This window comes from Calcarisporiella thermophila (genome assembly GCF_041956535.1).
Source record: "Calcarisporiella thermophila strain CBS 279.70 unplaced genomic scaffold VTP21scaffold_8, whole genome shotgun sequence".
NCBI lineage: Eukaryota > Fungi > Calcarisporiellomycota > Calcarisporiellomycetes > Calcarisporiellales > Calcarisporiellaceae > Calcarisporiella > Calcarisporiella thermophila.
The window spans coordinates 750,900-770,006 of record NW_027192198.1 but is presented as its reverse complement, the minus strand read 5'-3'; the positions used below and the strand labels follow the sequence as shown (position 1 = coordinate 770,006).

The following is a 19,107-nucleotide window of genomic DNA, read 5'->3' as shown; positions in this document are numbered from 1 at the left end:
TGTGCAACTTGACTACTCGGCTAAACAGTTGATCCTTCATTAGTGAGCATGATGTATTCAAGAGAGACAAAGCCTGCGCAAGAGGCCATAGCGCATTAATCGAAGGATGGAGCATGCTGGTAATAGGCATGCCCCCAGATAAAGGACCTTAAGAGGTCGCGCGCCTCTTCCTAAATCAGTACTCTGCAGCTGAGAGTTCAAGCAAGATATTTCCCATTTGGGTTAGTGGAACGTGACTATGTGCAACTCACCTCTGTGGCACTGATCCTGAATATTTAAGGAGTTACTTAAAACTGACAAATTTCAGGGTTTCAACGAGTTGAACTAATTAAACACTTGAGATGAGTGTGAGCATTGCGAAGAGTACTGACTTAACCACAGTGCTGCTAAGCGCTGCCGCTATAATCGGCCTGGGATATTTTTTTATTCCTTCATGTGCTAGCCGCAAAGTATCTAATCCCATCTTCTCATTGTTAACTCAACGTTTATCTGAGCATATTCTCGAATAGTATAATCTCCCACCTTTGGTCTCAACTGACTCCTTCCCGGAAAATGAAAAAGAATTTAACAAAGCGCCTCAGAAATTTCTTGATCGTTGCACCGCTATCTATGGCCCTGTATTTCGAATGCAACTCGATGGGCGAGAGATTGTAGTGGTCGACAAATCCTTTTCCCCGTTCATCACGATGAACAAAAATGCTAGCTTCGTACAAGCATTGGAGGACGTAAGTATACCTCAACTTCAGATAATCTCGAGAGGAAGCAAGAAAAACCTAAAATGCTATACGACGGGAGGAACTTTGGAACTAAGCTTGCTCGAACTTTGATATTATAGATTACCGTCATGCGAGAGTTTATCCAGTTCCCCGGTAAAGAGCGGCATGTCAGTCATCTAGGGGTCTTTGTCAGAAAATTCCTCAATCCCAGCTTAGATGTCTATACGTCTCGAGTAGCCCTTCGGATTGAGGAAGCTTGTACTGAGTTTATAGGGGACGACTTCTCGGGTGAAAAGATCATAGATGGGTTTGAAACCATTCGCAACATTATTATCGTCGCTGCTAGCTCTGCAATAGTTGGGGAGAAACTGTGTCAAAATCCAGAATTACTGGCTCTCTTCAAAACTATTACCACCGACTTTGGCATGGTATTTAGAGCTGGTTATAACAAGATGCTGGAGCGCATTATGTATTGGTATAATGATTTGCCTGGGAAGCATTTACGGGTGCTAGAGCGGGTATTAAAGCCCGAGATAGAGCGTCGGGTACGAGAAGCAAGAGAAAATCCGAACTGGGAGCGCCCCGTAAGTGGAACATTAGGCATATGTAGGCATGATTCTGACTAGATATTTTTGCCCTCCATTGAAAACATAGTGCGATATGTTGCAGGATCTGATTGAATATATTCCTGTCGATAATTCGTTTATCCATAATATCCTCAAGGGAGTTCATGCGATTATTTTTGTATCAAGTAAGAAAATGAACTCCCATCACATTTATGGCGTAATTTTTTTAACGTGTTTATTATTGCCAAAGTGCACACAACATCCATCAATAGTAGCTATACATTCTACACTATGGCCCGGTTTTACGATGTCTACGGTCCCGAGCTCATTACTGAACAGCAGGAGGTTCTCTCGTCCAACAACGGGATCTCCAAGGACACCTTAAAGAAGATGGTCAAGCTCGATTCATTCGTGCGTGAGGCGCTGCGTAAACAAAATGCCTTACTCGCTATCCCCCATAAAGCCTTGGCAGACATAAAACTAAAGAATGGGTTCGATATTCCAAAGGGAACCCACATTTATTTGAATATTTTGTCAGCACATTTTACTTCAGGGGATAATGACCGAGAGTTCAATCCGTGGCGATGGGTAGAAACCTCAAAGCAAGCAAATAAGCCGGGTGAAGATTTCTTGGTAATCCTTGGCTTTACTTAATGCGTGTGGAATATTCTCTAAATATTTCTCAATACTTTTAACACTTTAGGTATTTGGTATGGGAGCGGTAAGTCATGCTACCCTTTCATAAAACTCATTTCCTACAATTATATATTATCCATTATTTAGCATGCTTGTCCAGGTCGAGGATTTGCAATTAATGAAATTAAGAGCTTGTGCAGTGTTTTCCTAAGGCGTTATGAATTCCGCCTTGCCGATCCAACCACACCTTTCCGTCCTACTGAAAATATGCCTTTACCGAGGGGGAAAGCAATAGTATCAGTGAGAAAGTAAGAATCAAAAAACGAATGCAGCCTCCTCCTTGGAATTGCAGTCGTATATATCATCAACTTTGATTTCATTATTTATTTTGTAATATCCTATGATGGCCCAAATTTTTATAGGTTGAGGCTTTTCATTCACTACTACTTAGTTTTGGATAAATCAATAAATTTATTGGTCTACTCACTTCTAACATACTTATTTTTCCATTTCTCTTACAGAATCCTTAAAATCGGTGATTCCAGTTGTTTCTCCAGCTCTTTTCAGAGAAATCTTTACTCATTCTATTGGCCATAGTTCGTTGCGTTTTTTCTATTTTTTTAAATGAATTAAGCACTGCATTTTGTTTAGAATGCCGCTTGTAATTGATGATAAATCGCAATTTTCACAGGATCTCGAAGATCCCCCGAGTAGCTCTAGCAGTTCCAGCCCAAGCAGTAGTACGCCTTCGATACTCATGCCTCGCACTCTTATTGGGGCTGATCATCTTCGTATGGTCAGTCGCTTGAGAGAGCGACGTGACCATCGTCATCACATTCTCCATCAAACTCGCCGCTCGTCTTCTCATCATTTTCAAACATCTTCAAGTATATTAGCAACTCCGAGAGTTATGAATCAGCGCTCAAGTTTTTATAGTGAGCTTGCGCCGATAGAAATGCGACGTGCTGAGCAAATTGAATATGCAGTAGATTCTTTATCCTCTTCACCTCCTTCGCCGCCTCGCTCCCTTTCTCCGAGGGAGCGAGGGACAGTGGAGAGAGAGGAAGATGAGGAAGAAAAAATAGATGAAGAGGATACAAGCGTGGCTATGGAAGGAATAGAAATAGAAAGTAGCAGAGATAATTCGAATGGGTGGACACGTAGGCGGGGATCGCGTTACTGGGAACAATTACCCGACGTACCCATTGATCCTCAGCAACTTCGCGAGGAAATTGAATGGGCCGAAAATGATGACAGGCTTTCTAACGAGGGCGAGGAATTCAGTAATCTCCATCTATCAGAGAATACTCGCCGCCGTTTACAAATGGCATACAACTTGGACAAAATGAACCCGGAAATACCAGAAGAAGCAACTGGGGCAGATGTCTCATATATGAGCAAGTCTACCTTTTTGCAACCTGGGCAAGTCATTTTTGTTGGATATCAGCATATGAATCAATTTCGCCATGGAGCTGAGTGTGAAGACTGGGAGACTCGGGTTATGGTGACGGCTGCAGACTACACAAAGGGCTCGATGGAGGGCATAATGGAGGCACTGAATGTGCCTGCAATTTCGGGTGCTGTTGTTACATTTTGGGAGGGAGAGGTATGGCTGCAATTGATTACCCTATTCTTCCGCATCCTCTTCAACCTGAAATTATTAACTCTATCCTATGTGAAATAGATTATTGATTTTGTGCACAATACATTTTGGACTCGCAAGTGGCATGCAACACTTGATATTGACGAGCGCCATTGGTCCAAGTTCGAGCCTTTCCGTGGTTTGAGTGCATCGGAGCTACGCCGGTGCCTCTCAACCGTCGAAGGATTTCACCGAGTGAGCCGCGGTTACATTTTCATGCGGTGGAAGGGTAAATTTGCCCATATCTGCCATACAATTCATCTCATTCATATTCCTTATTACTATTATAGAGCGTGTCTTTGTGAGCAATACGGCCTCTTCGTCTCTGACCATTGCAGGGTTCTATTACATTTGCATGAACCGTAGCAATGGCAATATAGAGGGTATGCCCAAAAGTTAACTATTGCTTATGTCACTCCATCAATAATCTCTTCGAAATGCTTTTAGGCTATTATTATGATCCAAATTCTAAGCCGTATCAGCGTCTCACTCTCGAACCTCAGCATAATGGCCAAGGTATTTCATTCCCAATGTTTTCATTTGCATGAAAACGCACCTGATATCGAACATGAATATTGTTGTGACAAATTATTTGTCTGTTGGAGACAATAGTATGATTTGATTTTTTTTTTGAACATATGGTAACATACTTTTGTACATATATACGACTTTTATTGCTTTCTCTACTCTCTTTTTTCTCCTTTTCTCTTTTCTTTGTAGTATCTTCAAAAAATAAATATGTCTTGTTATTTTGCTAAATTTTTCATAAAGCTTTTGTCATTTTTTAATTTTGACTCGCTCTACGTAGAGTTCACATAAATATAACAATTCATGTACGTTAAGATGAACAAAAGAGATGTGACTGCTACGCCAGTTTCTCAGCCAATCAATGCTACTCTGTCGTCAGCCTGCCAGCGCGACGTACTACCTTTTTCTCCATTTTTTACATTCCCGCAATTTTTTTTCACATTACGCAAATCACTTCCATATATTAGAGGGGGACATAGAATTGGCCGGGCAATAGTTTAGAGACCAAGGAGATTCTGATATTACTTAGCTTAGTATTGGAAGACTGTATGGTTTTGTTAGCATAGTCTATTTTATTGGCACTGTTTAACTAGTTTGTTCTCGGTTTTCTTTCAAAATCTCTTCTTGCTCTAGCTGGAAGGTGTTAATAGGTTATATCAGGCAACTTGAGATTCACATTTTCTCTACTTCCTAAATATTTAAAAGGAAGCAAGCGTACTAAGACTAGGCGTACCACGAGTGTGATGATTTTTAGCCTCACTGTGGAACAAGATAACAGGATATTGAATCGTGTTGAGAAAATCTAGTGCTGCCAATTTTTGATGTCGCAATCCGTTAGTACATCTTTTACCATATCTCCCTCAGCGATTGAGCAATTACGCTATAATTTCTTTCATTTTCTGCGGCACGCTCCCCATCGTTACAGCTACAATTTCACTCAAGCAGCGCGCCACGAAATCCTCCTGGAATGCTACACTTCTCTTTGGGGCAAACACGATGAGTACATGCATTTGCTGTTCCCGAGTGGATTTGAGGACGCAGGTGGGGTCGATGGTGTCCTGCAGCAGCAACATCAGATCGATCAAGAATTTGATCTGCCTGCGGACGATGAAAATCTACCCGAATACACACCCGCTGCAAAGGGAAAAGCATGTGGACATGTGTTCCGAAGGGGTGAGGCCGTCTATCGTTGCAGGTATTTGATTACAAAAATTATATATAAATTACATTTTCCAATATAAATCTCTGGAATCGAATTTCAATTTTATTTTCTAATTCATCTATTTAGGAATTGTGCGCTCGATGACACCTGTGTTCTTTGTTCGAGATGTTTTTACGCGTCAGATCATACAGGACACGATACAGTCATATCAATAAACGGGGGTACAGGTGGTTGCTGTGACTGTGGAGATCCTGAAGCGTGGAAGGTTCCTATGTATTGTGCATATCACTCTCCGGAAGAGGGTATTCCATTTAACTCCACTGGCAACGCAGGCCCCGCACAGCCTCAACCCTCAAAGCTTCATGTGCTTCCTCCTGGCTTCATTGACTGCATCCGTACTACCGTTGCCACTATTCTTGACTTTGTGCTTGAGACGCTCACTTGCTCACCTGATGATTTGACCCAGCAATGCACGGTAGAAGGCGCGCGTTTGAACGCACGGGATGCGAGTCTGTTCATTGAACAAAATTCTGGAGAGCCAGAGCCAGAACCTGTCATGTATGCATGTGTGCTGTGGAATGATGAAAATCATTCATTTGAGCAAGTAATTGACCAGCTTATGGAAGCAACCAATTGTCAGCGGGATTTTGCCAGGAAAATCGCAGAAAATGTAGACAAAAGGGTAAAAGTTATTTAAAAATTCATACGATTTCTTCGTTTATTCATTAATCTGGCTGTGTATACAACAGGGCCGTGAAATCGTTGAGGTGTCCAGCGATCTTAGTCGTCTTGTGCATATTGCCAACACGATAACCTCTGTTGGCCTTGCGGTGACTGTTCGTTCAGCCCGTGACACTTTTCGCGAGCAGATGTCTGGCCTGCTAATAGAGTGGATGCGAGATCTTACATGTAGCAAACACCGATTCTTTTCGAATGTACCAGGCTCAGCAGAGGCATTCCGACAAATTTTATGTGAAGAGCTCTGTCGTGAATGGAACAGCGCCGATTCCACATGTATGATCACTGTGGGTGAGATGGGGCCAGAATTATGGGCGCGGGACGATGATGAAGAGTTCAAGGAGGATATAGAAGAAGGAACGGGTGAAGAAGATGAAGACGAAGATGAAGACGACTATGAGGACACGATGGAGAATGAATTTGAGGACGAGGAATTGGTGGAAGAGGATATTGGCGCTGATTATGATGAATTAATGGCTGAAGATTATGATGGAGACACTGTTATGGGTGGAACCTCTACACGGGACAAGGCTAAGGCGCCTGTTAGAGCTCTGCGAGTTTGTGAAGATCCCAAACGTGCACTGAAGATCGACTGGCTACTAGTACATGATTTAAGACTTTGGAAAGAGGTACGTGGGGCGCTTCGCGAACTGTATATTGGAACTCTAGTAGTGAGCCCAGAGTACAAGAAAGTGATGGGTAAGTTATATATATGGATATCTGATGCATGGCGGCATACATTATGTCAATTCGATCATATTCATACATTTTGTTTCAATACCAAGGCATTCGATTTGCACGAAACTACGGCACCCTTTCCAATCACTTCTTACTACGCGATCGCGAAATGGAACATTCCGTCATGCTCTTTTCTGTGCAGCTTTTTACCGTTCCCTCGATCGCATATATGCTCGTGAATGAATATAACTTCCTGTCAACTGTATTTGCAATCCTACAGATGTATTTCACCAAAGATAATGTCACCTCCATCGCAAATGTTTACCGGCCGATCTCTTCGAAGGCGCAGATCAACTGTGATTCACGTGCATTCAAAAATTGTCGTTACTTTCACATCTTTCACGATCTGCGCTATCTTGTGTCAACTGATAATGTTAAGCATACAATTCCGCGAAACCGCCACTATCTTTCCCAGTACCTCGACTTGCTTGCTCTGTTCCAGGGAATGAACCCAAATGTGCGTGCTGCGGATCAGCATGTTGAGTACGAATCGGAAACTTGGGTGCATGCATTCAATCTGACCTTACAATTATCACGCTCATGTCGTCATTTCTCGGAGTGCTTCACAACAAATCCACAAGTGATCAGTTTCGCAATAAGGAAAGTGCTGCGCAAGCTTGTGCAATGGGTGAATCGCGACGAGGATGCTTGGATTTCCTCCACTCACACCGCTAGCTCATTCCATTCAGTGAAAGTACATTCCGGAACATTTCGTGTTGTCAAATTCAGTGTTGCATCACAACCTGTCTCTTTCCACCACCCGCTTCATTGGTTCCTTGCCGAGTTATTTGAAAATGTGGCTTTATTGGAAGATGAAAAACTACGTCAGCTTGGATGGGACGGCTTCCAAAATATGGTGATGAGCTTTGATAGCTGGGGTGAGGAGGCCGATGACAGTGGGGACGAGATAAATACTGGTTATGCAGAAGAGAGAATGCAACGGCGGGTTCGCGAGAAGTTTTTGAGTGTGATAGATTATCCAATTCGAGTATTGGTATTGCTTGCTCAGATTCGATCAACACTCTGGGTTCGCAATGGGTATGGCATTCGTAGTCAGGCACACCACTACCGTGACGTATCTTTGCGAGAAAACACATACGATACGGATATTTATCTATTGCAGGTGGCATTTGCTCTTGTTGATCCAGACATACTTCTTGTGTCGTTGCTTGATCGCTTCGATCTTGTCGGATGGTTCAGCGGCCAGACGGAGCACCATCTTTACGACCATACTCAAACTCTGTTCCTGGCAGAAGAACTCCTTCTCCTCCTCATTATCAGTATGAGTGAGCGGGCAAAGGCTACGGGAATGGGCGTTGAAGAGGAAATTAGACGTGAGATAATTCATGGGCTTTGCATGTCTCCGATTGCCTACTCGGAGTTGACACGTCGCATCCCCGAGCGCCTAAATGAGAATCCTCGATTTGATGAGATATTGCTACAACTCGCTAATTTCAAAGCGCCTGATGGAATGTCTGATCACGGACTTTATGAGCTTCGAGATGAGTATTACGACGAGGTCAATGTTTATTTTGTACATTATACACGCAATAATCGTGAAGAAGCAGAAGAAGTGTTAAAAAAGAAAAAGATGCAATCTGGCACAAGAAATATCCCACCTCTCCTGCTCCCCAAGCTTGTTAAGGTTGAGTCCGGCCCGTTTGTTAATATTGGAAACGCAATGCACTCCAAGACCATGACACAGATTGTGTTCTACGCGCTCTGGAACGCAATAACCGATGAAAAAATTACTAGTGATACACTTGTAGATGAAGCACTTCAGTTATGCGTGCTCGCCCTCCTGGATGAAAACAACGAAGAAGCGCGAAAATGGCGCTCTCGTAAAGGCAAGCGGAAAGAGCCCGAGGGGGATGAGGAGAGCAGTAGGGGTGAGAATGGGATTCCCTCCAACTCTGAAAATGGCATGGGCGGATTTGTACGCCATGCGACTTTTGAACAATTTCCGGTCAGGCAAGGGGCTCAATATGGTCAGATGAGCCTCCTGAATCTACTATTGCGTTATGTTAATGATGCGACCTATAAAGAAATCCACCCTAAAATCGATTGGATACTTAAGCAATTGGAAGAGATTGGACCCCCATTGGCTAAGCAAGTGCTAGGCAACTTTTACAAGGCCCGCGCAGAAGCTGCTGAAACGACGGCAGAACCCACCTCCACAGATATCTCGGAGCAGGAGCGCAAAAAGCAAGCTGCCAAAGAGCGGCAGGCCAAGATCATGGAGCAATTTGCAAAGGCGCAGCAGAGTTTTTTGGAGAAGCACGAGGAATTGTATGAGGAAGAGGGATACATGGACGACGCGCTCGACTTTCCTGCCACAGGAGCGGCAGCTTCTGCGGAAGAAGGCTCTTCAGAAGTGCAGTCGGAAGAGGTGGTATGGCCATTCCCATCTGGAACTTGCATTGTATGTAAAGAAGAAGCTAAACCTGGCGAACTCTATGGAATGCTTGGATTGATTCAACCCTCCAATATGCTAAGGATAACTCCTATGGAGGATGCAGACTTTGTTGTTGAGGCCCTGCAAATTCCTGAGCATCTGGATGTGTCGGCCGAGGGGCTTCGTCCTTATGGCGTTGCTCGCTCCTCAGAACCCGTTCCGAATCCCTCCATTTCGACCAATCCAAACCCCGCCTCTGCTGGAGCTGAGATGTTACATCCTCCTGGCACAACAGGACATCGACTATTGTGTAAGGGCTTCCGCTCTTCTTCACACCGCGCTGGTACCTATGCTTCTACTTGTGGCCACTTCATGCATGTTCGCTGTTTTGAAACCTACTGTGCGTCGCTTGAACAGCGACACAATGCTCAACCTGCTCGCAATCATCCCGAGAACATTGATCGAATGGAGTTTATCTGTCCGCTCTGTAAATCCCTTGGAAATATTATATTGCCCGTGATTTGGAAAGGCATGCGAGAGACTTATCCAGGCGTGCTATTCCCCGACACAGAGCTGCGCGAATGCCTCGACTTTCAATTAGGATCGCTTGCAGACAACTTGGAGGAGGCAGTGTGGCGCGGAGTGTGTAACGAAGAGATTGACCACTGGCCCTTGCCAACAGGAAGATTCTTATACCAGGGGAATCTCCAAACTGAGACAGACTCTAGTGGTACTGTGGCAGAATCAGAGGATGCTTCTCCAGCAAGTGGGGTCAGACGTACACGCCACCCAATATTCTCCTCACAATTTCGGCAGAATCCTTCACAGTTCCCCCAGTTTTTACAGGAATTTTTGCGTCCCCCGATGGTCAATGATGGACCGTCAGAGCTCTATCAAGAATTGTTCTCAGAGGGAGCAGAGGGTTCAAACGGTGTCCTAGAGGCAGGCTCCTCCTCTTCTTCGTCGTCACAAACGCAACCTCCTTCGACTGCACACACCCCCAGCACCATCCTTGTGGGTACTACTGAGATTGAGGCTGTTCGGAAGATGTATGTGCGACTCACCGCGGTGCTGCTTGAACTGCACCCGCACACTAAGCGCAATCGCCTGCGAAATGATACCGCTGCCAAGTCTGCTGAGCTTCTTTGGGACCTGTTCGGGTATACAATTGCCTGCAATGAGGCTGCACAACGAGGAGTTGGTGCTCCTTCAGTCGAGGGTGAAGGTGGATCAGGCACTGTGGTGGATGGACTAAGTCAGCAGACGACAGCGCTTCTTCGTGTGCTATCGCAAACAATAGTCACTCAACTGGAAATGGTATCCCGCACTGATAAGCGTGCCCTCTCTATGAATAGGCTTCTTTCCCGCCGATTAAGACAGCTGCTGATAGAAAGGTCTTGGCCTAGCGATAACACTGCCGTCGCCTCAGGGATGATGTACGGAAAACTTCAGCCGTTATTACTTGAAGACCCCTTTATGGTACTTGCGGAGCTCACGACCCACTCGTCTTGGAATCTTGCTGCTCACCATCTAATGCGTTTGTGCTACACTGCTGAGGTGGTGCGCACGTTGATCGCGATTGCAGAGTCATCTATGGCAGGGCATACTTGGACAACCGATGAACGCACTCTCCAGTTTCAAGAGGCGTCTTCAAGTCGGGGCGCTCAGGAAAACGAGCTTACAGAGCGTTTGCGCGATTTCACTGCTTGGCTGCTTCGGTCATGTGGGCACGGAGATGAAGCGGTGGGGCGTTTCTTCACGACCACGCCATTACACGCTTTTGTCCGCCTTGCCCGTGCTTTTCTCCTTCCCTTCCTTAGGCGTTGCTTAATCTTAATGCATGCACGCTATGGGATCCAGTTTCCAAGGGCACGCGAACTTGGAATTCCCACGGATGAAACTGAATTTGATCGTATGTGTCGTTACCTCAATCTCCCTACTATGCATGAGTTATGTGCCGGTACACTTGAGGCTGCAACAGGGTCATCCAATTCTTCACCATCGTTTTCGGGTTTGTTTGGCGGTGTAACTGCTTTTGCGATTATTAATGGCTGGTGTCGCCATCTCGCTCAGTATCGTGCCTCCCATCCGAACCATCACCAGGATCGTTTGACAAACACAACTAACACAATCATCGCGGTTCACCATCCCGCAATCTATGAACTGGTTGGTCTACCTCATCGACTTGATTCACTATTTGACGAGAGTTTAAAGCGTGTATGCAAAAACTGTAATTGGCGTCCTCCTGATCCAGCATTATGTCTATTTTGTGGAACTTTTGTATGTAGCCAGAGCTTTTGTTGCTCGAACGAGGGTCAAGGAGAGTGCAATATTCATATGAAGTCGTAAGTATATCTTTCGCTTAACACAAAAATATGTGGTATACCCTAATTCTTTACCGCTACTAGTTGTGGAGGTGAAATCGGGCTCTACTTTTTGGTGAAGAAATGTGCATTACTGCTTCTACACCACCGTAATGGCAGCTTTATGAATCCACCTTATTTGGATTTGCACGGTGAAGTGGACCTAGGACTTCGGTAAGTTGTCTAAGCTTATTGGAATATTTTTTTCCCCATCTCTCTATGTTCTTACCAATATATACACCTTTAGGCGAGGTCGTCCGCAATTTTTGAATCGAAGGCGATATGATGAAGTCCGTAAGCTTTGGCTACAGCATGGCATTCCTGTGCATGTTGCTCGTAAAATCGAGCAGAGTTATGACCTCGGAGGTTGGACCACATTATAAAACTTTTGGGATATTTCTTTTGACTACTTTTCCAGTAGTTTGACCTCTTAATCATGTAGTTTTTATCCCTCATACGCATTTTTGTATCTCTATGTGCGTGTGTATTGTTGAAACCTTGGGTAATTATTTCTTTTTTCTTTGTTCACACTTTGGCATTTCCTCTGGAATTCTGCTTTTGGTTATTCTTTATTTTTTTCTCCTGGGTGTTTCTTCCTTATATATTCTAAGCGCATTATATAAACATTTTGTTTTTCACTCATAATAACAATCATAATTTAGTTGCTTTGGCAAAGTCGATAAAACTCATAAAATAAAATATTGTCTATACTTATGCTCTAATATCAAGCTAATAAACCTTGTGATAACTATTGTTTGTCGGTCCCATTTCGAGCTCATTGGATTTTAACGCGTAATAATAATTTTGAATTTGTAATCTTGAATTTCTTTACTGTCTCTAGATCGAGTGAATATTGCTGACTCTAGGAAATGGAACGCTAAAGTTGAAATGCTTCGTTTACTATTTTTTTTTTTTCACACTTTTTTTTTAAATTCCTAATATGGAGTCAACACTAACTTAGAGTTTCCGAACATAAATGTGAATGTGTGACGTTTCATATCTTGATTATGAGCAGTGAGGAAAGCCGAGTCGGAAGAGTGAAAGTGTGGATAATGGCCGATCTGCATGAGGATCTCACATCGCAGTTTATAACCAGTAGTAATCTTCATGGTATGTGTGTTTATACTATGAAATCTATGTTTTGGCGATTTTTATTTCTTTTTTTTTTTTCGTTTGTTTTCATCGTAGAGAGAAAAAGAGAGTTGAAGAAGAGACAAGCCTATAATGACACGGCAGGTAAGAAGCGTGATGAATTGGAACTAGAATTATACTCCACAACGTAAATTCCTTATTTTTTTCTTATTGCTTCTGATCCTTTCACTTTGATAATTCCATAGAATGGTAATATATCCGGCCAGTGTTTTGTATTTATATTGTTTTCAGATAATGGATAATGCAAACTCATCAGTTTCTGCACTCGGTTAGGAACAAATTGCTTCTCTGGGCTCGCAAAGAACGTGGTCCATTTTACGATCCAAACACCAAATCCTACCATGTCGATTTCAATTCTTCGTATTATTATGAAGGATATACGCCGTCAGAAGAGTAAGATATGCAATTACCAGACTTGCTCTCACACTCGCTTTTACTAATAAACACCCGCATATTCTTAGTGAGGAAAGTGCTTTCAAACCCAATGTATTTGGAAATATGCTAAAGCCAGTAGAAAAGGAGCGTGAATCGACTCTGCTTGCTGTACAGAATCCAAACAGTCCCGCGCGACCACGAGGGCGGCCACGTAAAAATGCTTGAGTGCGAACATATCAATGCTCATCTCCATCTTATCATTTTATTTCTGTACACGTAGATGTAATATTATACAAAATAAATCTTTTTATGGATTAAATAATGGCTATATGTTTTCTGCAAAGAAAAAAAGTGATAAAAAGCAGAGTGGATTTACTGTGCAGATAACGCATTATTGGGGTTTGAAGTCGACGACGATACAAATGCTAGAATCCATTTGGCATTTGTGAGGGTATATTTGAGGGCTTTCGTCCATATTTCGTCATGATTAAATTGTAGCCGTATAGAAACATCACCGATTTTATCTTTGTTAATCCTAAAAAAAATAATAACGAAAAAAAAAATTAAAAGGGGTAAAAAGATAACAAAAGACAAAAAGCCAAAATATTACCTGTAAGGCAGTTTTAAATTGGGATCTTGCTGCTCAGCGTAGTCGCCAAGTTGTTGTAAACAATTTAAAAATGCAACCATGGCTAGATCAAACCGTCTGTTCAAAAATAAGCGGCCAATGTGAAGGTCTCCTGAACCATATCTACAAGTGAAGGAGTGAAAATCAATTAGAGGAGCGAGAAAAATAAAATTAAATAAAAATTATCGAATGTCTACAATTCATAACTGGCGAAATCTCCCTCAATTTTCTCAATCCGGGAGAAAGATCCAAGTGGTATAAGCCGATATCTAATAGAGTAAAAAGAGTATCAAAACAATGTCCAATATCAACTCAATAATTCAAACTCACGTTTTAAAATTAAAATTCAATTTTTTTGCAAGAGTATATAGTAATAATAATGCCTGTCCCCAAGCAGCATTAATTTCGCTCCATTCCACCTGAAAAGTTAATTGTTAATACAGGACATAATAAATTAAAGAGACGCCTAAATGAAGACTCACTGGATGGTTCGGAAGGCGCCCTAGACGGAACCCATTAATTGTCCCGAAATACCCGTTATGACTAATACAGAAGGTATCATTGTAGACATCTGCCTTTTGGAGGCGGTCCAGTTGCTTAGAGTCATGATCATATTTCAGATTCACACTATCGCGCTGATTATGGAAATCGTAGAGTTGAGAATGAAATGCATTGAATTCTTGCCAGTGCCTACTTGCAATAGGTCGTGTTATATATGTACTGCCTTTAGTAATCGAAAAATCGAAAAACAAAATTACTTTTGTTCAATGTTTTCAAGTTCTTCAGCTTCTGCATTCAATCGCGCTAACTCTTCCTTCAAGGCATCATGTTCTCTCTCAATAGACTTTAAAGCCTCGATTGCTTCCTGTTCGGCTTGCGCAGCCTAGAATCAAATAAGCAATAAATAAGAGGTAGACACATGAAATCTCAAATCAATATTCACCTTTTCAACATTTTCAGCCAGCAGTTCTCTTTCATGCTCATCCAATGCATTTGCGTTTAATCGCTTTAAATATTCAATATAGCTATCTCTCTCTCGTGAAGCGTCTGCCAACTGTTTTCCCAGACCCTCCAGAAGGGTGTCTGTGCATTCCAGGCACATAGGGTGTGCAATATCAGATCGTGAGTTCATCAGCTCGAAGAGCTTTTGTGCAACCTTTATCCGATAGCTAAGGCTACTCTGTTCTGTATGAGGTAGCAAATTTTCATCTATGACAGGCAAAGTATTATCATTCGAAGTGGCAGGAAGGGCCAATTGAGATTGAGAAAGCATGACAAAGGATTCCGATGGAGGAGTGGATAGAATGGACTTAGTGGTAGGAGATGAAGTGGTGGCGATTCGAGGCGTTGGGGTGGAGGTGCGATTTCGATTTTGACGAGTTGGCGGGGTTGCGGAATTCTCTGAAGTTTTACCACTTCGTGATTTATCTATATTACTATCATGAGAAAGTGGTCCTAAATAACAGATAAATACGTAAATACATGTATAAATCATTGCTAGCATGGTATTTAACTTGATCGCAATTATTATACCTAAGAGTAGATCTAAGGCCGCGGGGCTTAGATCATTCAAGGACTCATCCATCCGCAATGGCTGTTTACATCTTTGACAAACAAGCATAGGTGAATGCGAGCTACTCTGTGCAGTGGGCATAATGTTCCACTTTACTCTTGCTATTACATCAAGAGAAAAAAAGTGATAAGAATAGGTTATTAAGATAACGTCACTTGTGACTACTCTTATGATTTTAAAACGCGTTTGATAGCTGAAATTTGTCGGAGGAGCTTTATTTGAACGACATTATTTTTATGATATATCTTGTGCGTTCAATGCTCTCTCCAGCGATAGAAAGGAAAAATGTCTCATTTAATATTAAGATATTCTACAAGTAAAAGTGTCCAAATTCAGCTCTGTATATCTTAAGACACGAAATCACGAATTGGAAATTTAAGATTCATACTTTGAAGGCCGCTAAAAATATGCGGCCTCAAGAAATTCTAACAAATGTCTTGTCAATTATTATGTGTTAATTTAGAAGTTTATTTTGAAATATTGAAACTACATGAATTTGAGTTTGAAATTGTAATCTAGATTGTACTTTTTAACCGAGAGGTATAGGTTAAGTAAAGATTACTTACAGTAAATCAGAAAAAATGTGTGGTGTGCTTGAATCACAAAAAGTAGTATATACTGATAGTATATCAATCAAAAGGAAGCCTCTTTGCAATCCTTTGATCTGGATTTGCGGCAATTGCGCTTGGCATCTTGATACCACAGCACTCTGGAAACTCCTGTCCCATTGCATATACATGCACATGGCCATGCTCATCTTCTGTGATTGAGTTGGAATTCTCATCTTCATCGGATAGTGAACTGCTGGCCTCAAACGGGATCAAACTCCCAAACATGAAATGTTGCATGATTGGCAACTTTCCAAGCACCTCAGCTTTATACATTTTAATCATGCCTTGGTTGACCTTTTCCCATGTTTTAACACCACTAATGTCATCAAGCATGGGTGAATGCCATCGAAGAGATGCAGTTTTAACCTACGCAATAATATACCGTATGAAAAAAATATCCATACTATTCCGTGAGAATAATAAAACTTACGGAATTTATGAATTTGATACAAGCAAGGTACATATAATCCTTAGAAAATTCATCAACTATCTCTTTATCATGGATTGATTTCGGACGCATGTATTTGTGGCCTATTAATTGAGCTGAACCAAAAAGGAACGGGAGAAAATGATAATCATCAAGACCCCATACACCGTGCGACCCAGCTGGCTCCAGCCAATATGAAAATTGTAGCGCGCGCATCACATCGATATATCTTGAATTAAAGATATAAGAAGTATAAATATTCTAGTCCAGATAAAAATGGATTCCATAGGTTGATTTACTTGACGAATACACGTAGCACTAATGCCTGGTAGTCGCTTTCCCCGATCAACCCAAGCTTTTCTATACAAAACCTTAAGAATGCATTAGATAAGAATGTTACAAGAAATTCAAGTTAAGTACTGCTTACAGAAATGCAATGAAATTTGCTTCATGTCCTGTGCCGTAATCAATACGCGTCCTGTTTCCCCAGCTCTCTATGAGGTACTTTGACAGTTCTATAATTGCCGACTGATCCAACAATGACTGCAACAGCTGAGGGGCATTCTTTTTGCGGGAAGCACATGATTATATTTTTCGAACTGTATATTTTAGTTTATTTAGAATATCACTTACTTCAGCTACTCTGTCGTAGAAATCGCGGAAGGCAGGATTTCCAAATCGACTCTTGGAATTCTCAACAGGAGGGATATCGCGGCAAATTTGATGTATAGATTCAAGGAGATTGAGTAATTTTGTGATTATCTATGGAATATAGGACAAGATTAATATGATTGCGAAAACTGCATACAGAAAAATACTAACTTCGGATTCATGGCATTGGTAGCTGATTTTGACGCTTTTAACTGATTCATTTAGATTTTCGATAAACTTGACAAATTCGTTATATGCAGACGATTCATGGAAGCGCTCTAAATCTTCCTTGGTCACAATCTTTCGACGAGGCACAACAAAAGTCATTGTTGGTTGATCCTTCATTGAACTGAATATGAAGTATCAAGTTGCCTTATAATAGCGAATAAGCGCGTACCAAAATATGATTGGCTATAGAAATTTATGTCACTGTTTTTGGCTGTACCGAATTTGCTCTCTTAAACTGGATGTTCAAGGATACAAAAGGTTACATTTTAATGCTCCTACTGTTTCTGAAATGAAGTGGATCGTGAGGAACATTGCAACTTGGACTTATAATTTGAGGATTAGAAATGTCTGAATGCTTATATTTTACTTGGTTTTTTTAAAAGCGGACTTCACTAGAGTCCTATTTCCGGAGCTATCCTATATAACATTCTCTTCATAGCTTGTGCTTACAGTTTTCAGTTTGTGTGCACTCTCATACGTCGATACTCCTCATAATCAAAATAGATCGAAGTGTGGATATACTCTGGTATATGCCATTTGTCCAAGTATACTTAGCTTTTTTATGTAGAAGGTGATACTTTACGTTATAGAGTGTTGGCACACATAACTCATAGATTATCCTTAAGACAGGTTGAATTTCCTACTCTCGTTACTCTTTTGACCAGATATCTGACAAGGATTTGCCTAATTTTTTTTTTGGAAATCTCGAGTTGTGACACGTATTTACAACACCTAGTAAAAAAATTCGTCTACTACAATCCTTTACATTTTCTACCGCATAATATGGCCACTGAATTCTCCAAGGGACTCAATCCTCTCTCAACTTCATTGGATGGTTCTAACCTCCGTATTTTAATTGTTCATTCTCGATGGAACGCTACCATTGTTGACAATCTTGTAAAGGGTGCAATTGAAACTATGACCGGCAAATTCAAGGTGCGCCCGGAGAATATTGTTGTTCAGTCTGTCCCAGGTTCCTACGAGCTTCCATTTGGCGCGCATCGCCTAATCGCCGCTAGCCAAATTCAAGCCGCTGCGAATGCCAACGATCTTCTTACCTCTGAAGCATCACTTCTCGATGATCCCACCACTGAATCTAAACCAATTAATAAGCCTTCTTCTCAGCGCGATCCACAAGCGCGAACACAAGCTTTTGACGCAGTTATTTGCATTGGTGTCCTTATCAAAGGAGGAACTATGCATTTCGAATACATCTGTGAGGCGGTAACGCAGGGCATTATGCGAGTGCAACTTGATACTGGTGTACCAGTGATTTTCGGCGTTTTGACGTGCTTGAGTGATGAGCAGGCTCTTGAGCGCGCAGGATTGGGTTCCGGAGCAAACAAAGGCCATAATCACGGGGAGGATTGGGGCGCTGCCGCTGTTGAGATGGCTCTGCTTAAAGAAAGGAAATTGTAATAGCATTTCAAGTTTATATTTGTTTTCTCAAAGAATATAAAATAAACTTACTGTTCTTAGATTGTTTTCTTCATTTTCAAAACTCAAAAGAGAGAAATATTCACTACAATACACACCCGCTACGTCAATTAATCCTACTCCTAACCTATATAGCTGTCCATTAATAGGTCATAATCAATTGCTGGGTTGATGCCTAGAGTACCTCTCTAATACTCTTAATCTAGGTCCAAATTCTTCATATGCATATCGAATTGAATGATAGCTTGAGTCCACTACCCGAGGATTACGATTTCATATCATCATCATCCAATATCCACTTTGGGGCCCTTACCTAAGTTTGAAAAAAGATAAAATGAATATAATTCTCAAAGCGAAAAAAAAAAGACACTAATCTTATGAAAAAATGGAGAATCGGGGTATCGATCCCCGTGCCTCTCGCATGCTAAGCGAGCGCTCTACCATTTGAGCTAATTCCCCAATCCTGATTTTGTTACGAGATAATTGGTTTTTGTACGGGGAAGTCACAGAGGCAGTCACATAGGCATTCAGGAAGCGGGGA

The 19,107-nt window shown here is 41.9% G+C and overlaps 7 protein-coding genes and 1 non-coding gene across 8 annotated transcripts; 5 read left to right on the top strand and 3 right to left on the bottom strand.

Annotated features, from left to right (window-relative positions):
* Positions 1 to 341: 341 nt before the first annotated feature.
* On the top strand, positions 342 to 2,230 carry VTP21DRAFT_11154 (uncharacterized protein; the record flags this gene model as incomplete). The annotated part of the gene is made up of 7 exons (XM_069390569.1): positions 342 to 449; positions 510 to 725; positions 836 to 1,300; positions 1,371 to 1,467; positions 1,533 to 1,915; positions 1,986 to 2,003; positions 2,066 to 2,230. 7 exons carry the CDS (start codon positions 342 to 344, stop codon positions 2,228 to 2,230), a joined length of 1,452 nt encoding a protein of 483 aa, XP_069252704.1.
* Positions 2,231 to 2,570: 340 nt separating this feature from the next.
* On the top strand, positions 2,571 to 4,108 carry VTP21DRAFT_11153 (uncharacterized protein; the record flags this gene model as incomplete). The annotated part of the gene is made up of 4 exons (XM_069390568.1): positions 2,571 to 3,524; positions 3,603 to 3,789; positions 3,851 to 3,943; positions 4,008 to 4,108. 4 exons carry the CDS (start codon positions 2,571 to 2,573, stop codon positions 4,106 to 4,108), a joined length of 1,335 nt encoding a protein of 444 aa, XP_069252703.1.
* Positions 4,109 to 4,909: 801 nt separating this feature from the next.
* Positions 4,910 to 11,867, top strand: VTP21DRAFT_11152 (uncharacterized protein; the record flags this gene model as incomplete). The annotated part of the gene is made up of 6 exons (XM_069390567.1): positions 4,910 to 5,283; positions 5,377 to 5,932; positions 6,000 to 6,687; positions 6,774 to 11,466; positions 11,530 to 11,658; positions 11,732 to 11,867. 6 exons carry the CDS (start codon positions 4,910 to 4,912, stop codon positions 11,865 to 11,867), a joined length of 6,576 nt encoding a protein of 2,191 aa, XP_069252702.1.
* Positions 11,868 to 12,877: 1,010 nt separating this feature from the next.
* On the top strand, positions 12,878 to 13,236 carry VTP21DRAFT_11151 (uncharacterized protein; the record flags this gene model as incomplete). The annotated part of the gene is made up of 2 exons (XM_069390566.1): positions 12,878 to 13,029; positions 13,098 to 13,236. 2 exons carry the CDS (start codon positions 12,878 to 12,880, stop codon positions 13,234 to 13,236), a joined length of 291 nt encoding a protein of 96 aa, XP_069252701.1.
* Positions 13,237 to 13,383: 147 nt separating this feature from the next.
* VTP21DRAFT_11150 (uncharacterized protein) lies at positions 13,384 to 15,293 on the bottom strand (the record flags this gene model as incomplete). Its single annotated transcript, XM_069390565.1, has 8 exons — positions 13,384 to 13,546; positions 13,622 to 13,762; positions 13,837 to 13,908; positions 13,970 to 14,058; positions 14,122 to 14,332; positions 14,398 to 14,522; positions 14,583 to 15,094; positions 15,173 to 15,293. The coding sequence occupies 8 exons, from the start codon at positions 15,291 to 15,293 to the stop codon at positions 13,384 to 13,386; spliced, it is 1,434 nt and encodes a 477-aa protein (XP_069252700.1).
* A 548-nt stretch (positions 15,294 to 15,841) lies between these two features.
* On the bottom strand, positions 15,842 to 17,246 carry VTP21DRAFT_11149 (uncharacterized protein; the record flags this gene model as incomplete). Its single annotated transcript, XM_069390563.1, has 6 exons — positions 15,842 to 16,189; positions 16,254 to 16,479; positions 16,550 to 16,621; positions 16,678 to 16,814; positions 16,884 to 17,012; positions 17,073 to 17,246. 6 exons carry the CDS (start codon positions 17,244 to 17,246, stop codon positions 15,842 to 15,844), a joined length of 1,086 nt encoding a protein of 361 aa, XP_069252699.1.
* A 666-nt stretch (positions 17,247 to 17,912) lies between these two features.
* VTP21DRAFT_11148 (uncharacterized protein) lies at positions 17,913 to 18,548 on the top strand (the record flags this gene model as incomplete). Its single annotated transcript, XM_069390562.1, has 1 exon — positions 17,913 to 18,548. The coding sequence occupies one exon, from the start codon at positions 17,913 to 17,915 to the stop codon at positions 18,546 to 18,548; it is 636 nt and encodes a 211-aa protein (XP_069252698.1).
* A 404-nt stretch (positions 18,549 to 18,952) lies between these two features.
* Positions 18,953 to 19,025, bottom strand: VTP21DRAFT_t90. Its single transcript has one exon. It is a non-coding gene; the product is annotated as a tRNA-Ala (tRNA).
* Between the last annotated feature and the right edge of the window lie 82 nt (positions 19,026 to 19,107).